The sequence below is a fragment of the Cherax quadricarinatus genome, chromosome 34 (assembly GCF_038502225.1).
Source record: "Cherax quadricarinatus isolate ZL_2023a chromosome 34, ASM3850222v1, whole genome shotgun sequence".
Lineage (NCBI taxonomy): Eukaryota > Metazoa > Arthropoda > Malacostraca > Decapoda > Parastacidae > Cherax > Cherax quadricarinatus.
This window is the reverse complement of record NC_091325.1, coordinates 35,007,975-35,020,125: the sequence shown is the minus strand read 5'-3', so window position 1 is coordinate 35,020,125 and position 12,151 is coordinate 35,007,975. Positions and strand designations below refer to the sequence as shown.

The following is a 12,151-nucleotide window of genomic DNA, read 5'->3' as shown; positions in this document are numbered from 1 at the left end:
AATCATATTAACATCCACCAGGACTCTGACACACATCCCCAAAGTAGCTCGCCCTCAAGCTGCTAGCAAATTCACTGACCTTCTTAAGAAAGTCAACGATGCTTGTTCAAAAAACAGATCCTGGCACAACTTGCTGCTTTTTGGCAATGCCTGTTTGGTTGTCCCACCAAGGAGGGACAAGTCATTAGTAACACATGTTATTAAGGCAATAAATGCATTCCCAAGGGATGACAACCTCGTCCGTCTCCCCCCATAGGGCGACAAACACCCGCCAGGCAAATGCCAACAACAGGACACCAGACGCCTCAAAAATCAGAGCCCAAATTAGCAAAAAAATAGAAGAGGGTAACACTATTGGAGCTCTGAGGCTTATAACCAGTGAAGATACCATCGCTCCCAAGGACGCAAGCACGGCACAAGCTCTGAAGGACAAACATCCACCAAGGGCTCCCAGTACCAACACTGACCTCCCTGACATTGCAGCAGGTGAAGAACATCTAACCTTACAGGATGCTGATGTGTATAAAGCTGCTATGTCATTTCCACAGGGTTCAGCAGGAGGTTTCACCGGTTTAAGGCCTCAACACTTAAAAACAAATACTCAATCCAGCACTTGGTGAGGTTTCAGAGAGGCTGCTGTCTGAACTCACCAAATTTTCCAACCTGTGCCTGGCTGGCAGTGTCCCAGAGGCCATCAGACCCCTTTTCTTTGGTGCCTCATTGTGTGCCCTCCGGAAAAAGGATGGCGGAATCAGGCCCATTGCAGTGGGTAACACCCTTCAGCGCCTAGTCGCCAAGGCTGCAGTAAGAAGGGTGAGTCAAAAGGCTGCTGCAATGCTGAAACCAACTCAGCTCGGTTTCGGCATTTTACAGGGCTGTGAAGCAGCTGCCCACGCAGCACGAGTATATATCAAAAACATGTTCGATGAAAAAGCCATGGTCAAATTGGACTTTGCCAATGCTTTCAACTCAGTCAGAAGGGATGCTGCTCTCCAAGCAGTTTATAGAAACTTCCCTTCCCTTTATCCCTTCATAGAATCGTGTTATAGTGTGACTTCCAAACTATTGTTTGGGGACCATGAAATTGACTCAGGTGAAGGCATGCAACAGGGAGACCCTCTCGCCCCCTTTCTATTTTGTTTGATCATCAAGGAAGTCACAGAAGCACTCTCCAGCGAGCTCAATATCTGGTTCCTGGACTATGGTACCCTATCAGGCACAACAGAATCTCTCCTATAGGACATCAGTAAAATTAAAGACATGGGAGAAAGCCTGGGCCTTTCTTTAAACCCCACCAAATGTAAAATAGTTCTACCAATCAACAAATGATCCAGAATATTAGCGCTGTTTTACCAGGAGCATGAGCCATTGATCCAGCCAACAACACTCTCCTCGGTGCTCCTCTTGGGTCCAGTGCCATCGATCTGATCCTAGAAAAAAAAGTCTCAGACCTCCGGAAGATGGAAAGCAACATGAAAGACAATGACACACATGATGCCTTCTACCTACTCACCAGGTGCCTGTCAATCCCAAAACTTACCTACTTTCTGAGATGCTCCCCAGCCTTCAGCAGTCCAAAACTCAAGGAATATGACTCTTTCCTTAAGACCATGCTAGAGAGTGCATTGAATCTTTCCCTTGAAGATGGACAGTGGTTGCAAGCCTCATTTCCGGTCAGGCTTGGAGGGCTAGGAGTACGCAGATCCTCCCAGATTGCTCTACCAGCTTTCCTATCCTCTTCCATAGCATCAAACGTGTGGAAAATACACTATATATTTTCCAGAAATTCAGTATTTATATGTAAATAGATTGCCATACTGTATTTAATAATATTTATGTCATAGAAAACGGAAAGCCTGCGTCGGTGCACACGAGACTCGCCATCTTCGTTTTGAATTTTGTACAAACGTTGGTGAATGGGAAGAATTTTTCGTGCTCTAGAGGTTAAAATTGTGTTGACACCTGTCAAATAAGAGACGAAATTGGTGGATGTGCATTCCTGCATAACTTGAGATATCAGACGACTGGACAAGACAGCTCCAGGAACTTCAGATAAGCTCTCTAGATTTGTGTGTAATTCTGGCCAGCATTATTTTCATAGATTTAGTTAGAGTGAGGTTTTCTGAGTATGATACACATTAATCTCCAGTCAAATTGGTGAGTGACATTAAGATATATTTTCCTTCTGTTATGTAATTGTGTATATATATAACCATTTATTATTTTTAATATACAGTCCACAAATTTATATATTTACCAGTATTCCTGGTGTATGTATATTTCATTTAATTAATAGGTCCAGAGCAACTTGTGGATATGACAGTGGTAGGTATCGAAGGGGTACATTTTTTGCGACCTAGGTGTCCCAAATTCCTACTTGTCTATGTAACATTGATAAATAATAATTATCTTTGTTATCATTTACTGTTATGTACATAATTAGTTACATTCAGATAAATGCAATTTTCCACAAAACGAGTTGATAAGACAAATTCTTCCTGATACCCTCAGCAACTCAGCAGGAATAGAAGACCCTAGCTATACCAGTGCCATCACCGAATGGGAGACTCTTGCTGCTCCAACACCAAACCCTAGTGCAGCACTGGCTCACAAACAGTCAAGCTGGGATGGCCCGATCGCTGAAAAGGTGCTTGCCAACATGCTCAGGGCTGCAACATCAGATAGGGAGATTGCCCGTCTCCAGGTTGTGAGTGCACATCACTCCGGGGACTTCCTCCAAACAGTTCCCATATCCGTATTGCAGTGGCTCTGCGCCTTGCTGCTCCAATTCACACAGAATATACGTGTATTTGCAGCGAAGCACAAGTCTACATGGTCATAACTGTTCCAAAACCAAGGGCTGGCATGCAAGACACAATGAGGTCAACGACATCATTAAGAGAACCCTTGCTACAGCTGGATGCCCAGCCGAGAGGGAGCCCCGATCATTAGCAGCCAACAATACCCACAACTCAGCAAACCACCCCGATGGAATCACCATCTATCCTTGGAAGAATGGCAAGCTATTAGCATGGGACTATACCTGTGTGTCCACACTGGCTAACACCTATATCCATCACAGTGTGGGGCAACAGGGAGGAGCTGCTGACCATAGGGAGGAGTACAAGATCAGAAAGTATAGGGACACAAGCCAACAGTATCAGTTTGTCCCAGTGGGATCAGAGACCTTGGGATCATGGGGAAAAAATGTCATGCGTTTCCTTAAAGAATTGGGTTCCAGACTCATCGACACCACCAGGGACCCAAGGGCAGCCGCTTTCATGTTCCAGCGCCTCAGCATAGCCATCCAGAGGGGAAATGCTTGCTGCATACTTGGCTCACATCCAGCCTTTGAGGAGCTGGAGGAAATTCATGATCTTTGATACATTGTACCATTATATTCATGTTTGTTTTTTTCTGTAAATGTATTCTGTTTATTAATAAATGTTCACATAGAATATAAAATATATAGGGGGTGGCAGGAGAAGAAAACATTTAAACAGCTCTGGGGAGAACCTTGAGTTTTCCCTGAGGTACGTTTATTGTCTTCTCTGAGGATGAGGGTCCCCATTCCAGCTATAGAGGTGGTACTTCCATATATATTTATATATATATATATATATATATATATATACTCTCATATATATATATATATATATATATATACACATATATATATATATGTATGTCGTGCCGAATAGGCAGAATTTGCGATCTTGGCTTAAATAACAACGTTCATCTTGCCATATAGGACAAGTGAAAATTTGTGTATGCAATAATTTGGCCAAAAACATTCTGAACCTAACGAAAAAAATATATTTCACTGTTTGATTATTATTAAATTATTGTAAACAAATCTAAAATATATTTAGCTGGGTTAGGCTAAAATAAATTGCTCTTGTTATAATAAGGTTAGGTAAGTTTTCTAAGATTCTTTTGTTGCAAAATTAAAAAATTTTACATTAACATTAATGAAAAATATATATCTTTAAACGTATAAGAGAAAATTTTAGAAAGGACTTAATTTTAAATGAGTTCTTGCTAATTGACCAGTTTTACATATTCGGCACGACATATATATATATATATATATATATATATATATATATATATATATATATATATATATATATATATATATATATATATATATATGAGAGTGTGTGTATGTATGTATGTATGTATATAGCAAACATATAGTCAGGTATTAACAGTGTTCTTTAATATTTATGGGTGTGATGGGACACCGCAGATTGGATCTCACATCATCGGGAGATCCTTCAGTGATTGGCTTGGCCTGGGTCGGTGGAATGTGTCGTCCTTCCATCTCATGCACCATGAATGAAGGTCGTTCCTTTGTCGCTGTGTACGTTGTGGCTCATGAGATGGGACACAAGTAAGTTGGTACCTTAAATGTGTAACACTGATGAATAGTGGATGTCTTAGTTTATACCAATTCAATAGTGGATAACTAAATAGGGACTCTACTGAACAGTGGTCGTCTGAGTGGTCAGCATTGTTAAATAATGGCTGTCTTAGAAGTCAATACCGTGGAACAATGGCTGCCTTAGTAGTCAACACTGTTAAGTAAATGTTGTCTTAGTGGTCACTAATATTAGTGTTTTAGTGAATATGATTAAAAGTTGGATCGCTGTAGCTCTCAAGTTATCATTCCTTGCAGCACACTTATTTTCACTAATAATTAACATAATATTGTTAACTCTTCCCAATTTGCTTTCAGCTTAGAAAAGTACAAATGACTAAAAACGTTTTATGTTATAAGACATCCTCCATGACCATCCTTGAAAGGATTTCCAGAACATTTTTTCCCCTTCTTCTCTTATATCTTCCTGTAACTTTTCATTTTTAACTCATCACACGAAAAGCTCTCATTCGACCAGCTTGAGTTCTTCAACGTTAGTATGCAGAATCTAGAGCAAGATACTAGAAACATTTGACATCTACAGGTTCCTTATGACTAAACTTATAGAGGTTCCCAGCATCCTGGAATGCCTCAGTAACTTTCAAAGCTCTGCGATGTAGTCTTAAACATCGACGCCGAAGAGAGAAATTCAAGCGTGTAGATGCACCTCTGTCAGTTTTATGTGTAACATAATGTTAAATTTTGATTTCATTTCATCTCATTAACAATATTTGAGATTTTGTCATTTGAGTGGCGTCAGTATTTAATGGATGATAAAACTTAAGGCAAAATTTGTTATTGTAATAAATTAACTGATGAAATTTCGAATTCTTTAAATTGATTTGATAACTGGAGAATTCCTCTTCTGATCGGCATCAAATTTTCAGTCCTGGAGGTTTTTTTTTCCAGAAAGTAATTTTGGCATAGTCACAATTTGCCAATTATATTTAATAAATATTGGTACTAAAGGTCGCCTCGTCTCACCAGCTTAAAAATATTAACACTGATGCGTTCCATAAGAAGACTGCCAACTTAGTTTCGGCTGTTATGCTGTGAAATTGAAATTTTATTGAGACTGTAAAAAAAAATCTTGGAATCGTTGTATTTAGAAGAATAAGCAGAGCTTCTTGCCTAGCTCCATAACCTTCACTGCCCATGTATCCTCATCCCAACCTGCCCTCCCGAACCTACCATCCCCTCCTCTGCTTCCTCGAATCAAGACTGAGCATAATCCCCTTCCCTACCACGAAGTCCATCCTCCACCTGTATCCCATCACCACTGCTCCAGCTCCTGGGCCAAGGTTAATCCAGCCCCATTTCCTCAGATCAAGACTAATCACTATCCAATTCCCTACCTTCCAAAACCACAACTGCTTCAACTCCTTGGATCAAGATACCTATGCTCTACGTCCTCTGATCAAGACCTACACATCTTCCAAGTCCCTAAAAGTTTCACCTTCCACTCCCAAGACCATCATCAAAGCCACTCATACTTGGATGATGTTCTTTGTCTTTGGCCTACAGATCACAATATTGATGAGCTCTTACCTAGACTCAGTGGTTTAGTATTTTCCATTAAGTTCACAACAGAACATGAAATAGACAACAATCTACCTTTCCTAGATGTTTTAATCCATAGTGTTGACGGAAGATTCAAATTCACAGTTTACAGGAAGTCAACCAGTGTGTCATCATACATTCACTATTATTCCAGTCACAAGTATAAAATTAAAAGAAGTGTTTTCCTTACAATATTCCTGAGAGCCTTGATTATCTACTGCCCAGAGTCATTAGAAGATGAAATTAACAAGAAATATAATATAACTACAAAACTTAGGTATCCCAGGGATTTTGTTGAGAAGGCCCAATGGTCAGCTGTTGCAACTCCTGAATGTGTCACAATGTATATAATGTATATTACCTTTTCATATAATTTTATATTGCTTATATTTGCGATAATAGCTAAATCGTAACTATATTGCTTTATATTATTATTTGACTTAGTTATATTGTTAGGTAGGATGTAACATTCATATATTATTATTATGTGCTCATAGTTCAAGTCTTGATTGTCTAACTACTGTAATTATCGCTCATGGCTCGTTACTCTGCCGGCTTCTCGGTGTTGCTGGGCAGCAACTGTCCAATAAGCAATCACGTGATCGAGGGGGGGGTTCACACCTCGCCTGAAGTAGTCAGTCTGGGCTAGACTCTCTTGGTGGTTGGACGTATTCCTGACAAGACATGCTTAACTCTCCCTTATTGGCCCTTGTTGGAGGATCGTCTCTGTCGCTTTCTTGTTGTTTGTTCTGTAGAACTGTTCACAGAACATTGTCTAGACTTAGTGATTTTCGACGTTGTACTGAGGTTGTGTGTCTCATAGACACTCTGAGCAACTCAAGTCCTGAGCTGTAGCTTCTGACCTAATTTGTACTGGTATCTGTGTACTGTCACAGTCGGGGATTTTCTTATGCTGAACTTAGATTCAGTAGTATGGGAGTTTTGTGACTTTTGTGGAGGATCTGCTGATGGTCCCTACTTAGTGTCGTTATATTATCTCCTTGTTCTGATTGCCAGGTGGTCAAGAAGTTAGTCGATGTGAGGACTTTGTCAGTCACTGGTTTAAGTCTAGTCGAGTAGTGAGACATAGCGAACTACTTAGAGCACTTATACACGTACACACAAACTTATTTGTATATTGTATTATTAAATGTTAATATACCAGACGGTACTTAAGATGTATAAATGTGATATGTGCCTTCAGCACAATACTACTGTACTCGAGAGAAGTGATTATTATTAATTTGTTTAAATTGATTAATTTATTTTAATTTGATAATATACTCCTAGACAATTTTGTTTATTAATAAACTTATTAAATTTTAATTTCATTAGTTAGTAGCCTACCAGTTGTAATCCTGAAGCACTAATAATTCTTATTGAATTCTAATGGATAATTGGACAAGGATACTGACTACTTGTTACGAAAACCCAGTAACAGGCTGGATGCTAGTAGGGCAGTCATTTCTAGTATTCACTGGAGATCTCTAAGCTTATTAGAAATCGCGTTTTTTGTCACATCAGCTAGGAAGACTATCTACAGGACTGAACCTAAAGAAATACCTTCCATGAAAAAATGTACTGGTCTTACCTGACAATGAAATTTGGTCAACTTGCATGAGACACTGAAAATAATTCATATAAATATTATCTTTAAAAACAATGGCACAGTGAAACAGAGATTAAGAACACACCATCTCGTAGGGTTGGCGGTGTTCGAGAGGTTTCATGCAGACTTTGCCTTCTTTCATACAGTGCAGAAATTGGTAAACCACTGCAAACCATATAAACCCAACATCAGTACTCAGTCTGGACGGACCAGGAGTCGAATGCTGCCTTCAACCTTGTCAGTTCTAGCAATCACCCATTGGGATCATTGTACCCAACAGTTCCGCTATGGGAAACAAACATAACTGAATCCTCGCCCTTGAAACATGATAGCAATGCCTTATATATCTCAAGTTGTGGGTTGTACAAACTCGATATTTAGTGGATTCTATAGTGCACAACCTTAAGCAACAATGTTTTAAAAAAATCGCAGGATTGCTCATTATGCCACGGAGATTTGGGGAAATTAGACGATTTGGTGTTGTTTGACAAGGATTCTCCACACCTGTACTTGAGGGGGCGAGGTGCCTGGGTGAAGAACGGTGTCTGTGTCCTGATCATTTCGGAGAGAAACTGGTTGGCGTCACCACGCTACCTAACTCTGAATAACTTCCTCTCATTCCACCTCTTGTCACTCTTGCAACACGGCATAGCTCCTGCCGATGCACGGAGACGTGTAAAAGATCTGGATTTCTTGTCTTGCATCGTTAAGATCGCATGTCTCTGTATTGCATATATATATATATATATATATATATATATATATATATATATATATATATATATATATATATATATATATATATATATATATATATATATATATATATATATATATATATATATATATATATATGCGCAAAAAGATCACAGTAAGCAGGTGATATCACAGTATGCAAAACAACCACTTTGAAGAAATAGCAAAATTCCAAGCACTTTCGTGACTTCTCACATTATCATGGAACTATAAAATTACAAAACATCAACAGGAAGGCATATAAAGGTTCAAGACTACACCTCACAATCACGTCACCACAACAAGACTACACCTCAAATCACGTCATCACAACAAGACTACACCTCAGAATCACATCACAACAAGACTACACCTCACGGTCGCATGACAACACACGACTCTGTAAAACACAACTGATACTCTATCCAAGCATTAAGATTTTTTACTTCTCTAATGTTTCATTAAATTCTTCCCAAATTTTATTAATTAAAATGATTTCAATTTTTATAAGCGTATAAACCAAAAAAAATATTCATATTTTTTTCAAAACTGTTTTTTATGAAACAAGATTCAATTATATTCCTGTCGACCATGGACTTGCTTGATACTACTTTCTCAACTTCTTGAAAATCAATTGGATGGTTAAAATCTCTTACTTGAATGTATAGAGCATTGGAATCTTGTCCAGTTCTAATGCTATATTTATGTTGTTTTAATGTTAGTTCGAGACTTTTACCAGTTTGACCGTAAAAAAACTTTATCGCAAATTTTACAAGGAATCTTATAGGCACATCCGTCAATATTTGGAGCAGGGAGGGGGGAATTCGTTTTCAAAAGATTTTTTACTGTATCAAGATTTTAAATACGACTTTGACATTAAATTTCTAAAGAAGAGAAGGCATATCAACCAAGTTTTCGTGGCAAGGGAGAACCGACATATTTTTAGTTGAATATGATTCGTTGTCCCTTTCTTGGATTGTAAAAGCTATTTCCAGGAATTTTTAAAGATTTGCCAATTAAGTTTCTTGAGTATTTTAGATCATTAGCTATTTCATAAATTATGGATATTTCTTCATCTATCATTCCACCAATCGCTCTTCCTCCCTCCCACACCCACTTTCCTGTAAACACACACTTCCGCTGAACACTCTAACACTACATTCTTAAATCTATCTTGTATCTCTTCAACTTTATTGTCTATATTCTCACTAGACCATCTTCCTTTCAATAGTTGTTTATATCATACATTAACTGCCTCCTCCTGCGGTTTATAAACCTTCACCTCTCTCTTACTTGCTGATGATCATTCTCCTTGTATCCCCTCTGTATTTTACTCTCACTGTAGCTACAACTAAAAAATAATCTGATATATCTGTGGCGCCTCTGTAAACATGCACATCCTGAAGTCTATCCAAAAGTCTTTTATCTACCAATACACAGTCCAACAAACTACTGTCATTATGCCCCATACTTACCCTTTTTTTTTTTTTGTTATTGTATGTATTACCTATTACTTAACCCCTTTTTATTCAAAGTTTAATCAAAAGCTCCCCATTATCAGTCACACCTGGCACCCCAAACCTACCTACTACACCCTCTTTAACCGTTTCTCCTACTTTATTCACGTTGCCCCTCCAACATCTCTTTCTCATTTGGTTCATAGGTTCCTAAATACTCGCATAACATCTCCCGGATCATCTCTCTCTCTCATCTACACTCCTCTCTTCTCAAGGTGCATAAACACTTATTATAATCCACTTTTTGCATCCGACCCTTATTTCAATCCACATAATCCTTGAATTTAAGCATTCATATTCTCACTTCTTCCGTAACTGATCCTTCAACATTACTGCTACACTTTAACTCACTCAGATACTTCTGACCTAATCTCATTTATTTATATATATCATAATAATTTTAGTATAATGTTTTAGTATTATCCCTGGATGTAATACTGTATAATAGTTTTTACTCTGATAATAGGATATCCTTAGAGTATACAAAGTGAGAAAACCTGTTATAATGTCTTTAGTATTTATAAAGTTGATTATTATTATTATTATTATTATTATTATTATTATTATTATTATTATTATTATTATTATTATTACTATTTATTATTATTATTATTATTATTATTATTATTATTATTATTATTATTGTTATTACTATTATTACTATTATTATTACTATTATTTATTATTATTATTATTATTATTATTATTATTATTATTATTATTATTATTATTATTATTATTATTATTATTATTATTATTATTACATGTATTATTATTACATTTGTCAGTGTAATCTTAGAGCCACACAGGATATTTGAAACAATTAATCCTGATCCGAGGACTGAGAATCCTTCACATGACTTGTTATCTCTCTCCACTTATTTGTGTACTATAGTTTTGGTATGGTTCATGACGGACAAGGAAATGCACAACAGTGCAGTGGTTCCAAGTACATTATGTCACCATCTGTGGGACCCGGCAAGACAACATGGTCTCCCTGTTCCGTCAGTGTTCTTCACTCCTTCCTCAGGTAACTGATTTTCATTTAATTCTTAGTATGCAACCAATTGTTTCATTAATGCACCTCCCTTTATTATTCAATAAACAAAGTTATTTCATTTAAATATTTATCTGATTATAAAAACAGAAACTACAAAATTTAACTTTAATCTTCACGAATGGATGAATCAGTAGTTGTTATGAATTATTTATCAAGACCAGATGGAAGGAGCTGTGTTTTGTTTATTATTTCCATTATAGCCAAGTAAATATTTTGACTTTATATCTAGGAACACTGGATGATGTGTTACTCATTTATGAAGACATATATGTATAAGATATTTGTATTGCTTTGTTTTGTGTAATACTGAATTCTATTTATATTCTGTTTATATTCTCGATTCACAAATAACCCGCACATAGAAGAGAGGAGCTTACGACGGACCGAAACGTCGTGGTAAGCTTCTCTCTTCTATGTGCGGGTTATTTGTGCATCGTTCCAGTCACGGTATTGTGCCTGTTTTGTTATTTATATTCTCGGTTGCATGATGTGGCCTAATATAATTACTTTCAAGAGGAAGATTATTTTTTCATAAATTCTTGAAATAATCTAGTGAAGTAAACAGAGGGGGAATAATTAATGTTGGTTCAGATATATGACGCTAAGTCTAGACAGTTTAGTATCAATAATATATATATATATATCTATATATTTTTTTATATATTATATATATATATATATATATATATATATATATATATATATATATATATATATATATATGAATCCCAATTTATAATCTAATGTAAGTAAATCGGATTTAATTAAAACGTAAATTGGTTTCCAGAAATATATGATGTTTTCTTAGCTAAATGTGTTACAATAATTCCTAATTGATTTTATTAATTACAATATATGAAGTTATATTTCAGTCAGCCAAGCTGCCTGCATGATGGCAGTGGCGCCTCAGGTGTTGCTGATGACAGTGGCGCCTCGGGTGTTGCTGATGACAATAGCGCCTCGGGTGTTGCTGATGACAGTGGCGCCTCGGGTGTTGCTGATGACAGTGGCGCCTCGGGTGTTGCTGATGACAGTGGCGCCTCGGGTGTTGCTGATGACAATAGCGCCTCGGGTGTTGCTGATGGCAGTGGCGCCTCGGGTGTTAATGATGCTACTGATAGAACATCAAATGATGGTGATAAGTTTGTTTCACTTCTTGTTTTAGTATACCACGTCTTTCTCTCCCTAGGTACTCTAACCCATCTAGATACCGAGTGTCTTTGTGAATGTGGCTGGTATATAAGCAA

At 37.3% G+C, this 12,151-nt stretch overlaps 1 protein-coding gene across 1 annotated transcript in view; it reads left to right on the top strand.

The window, feature by feature from the left end:
- The window catches only part of LOC128693667 (uncharacterized), a 120,895-nt gene that overhangs the window by 44,101 nt on the left and 64,643 nt on the right, over positions 1 to 12,151 (top strand). Inside the window, exons 10-12 of the mRNA XM_070091268.1 lie at positions 4,253 to 4,396; positions 10,740 to 10,874; positions 11,777 to 12,046. Of these exons, the coding sequence (XP_069947369.1) occupies positions 4,253 to 4,396; positions 10,740 to 10,874; positions 11,777 to 12,046 (549 nt within the window). The remainder of the gene's footprint in view (positions 1 to 4,252; positions 4,397 to 10,739; positions 10,875 to 11,776; positions 12,047 to 12,151) is intronic.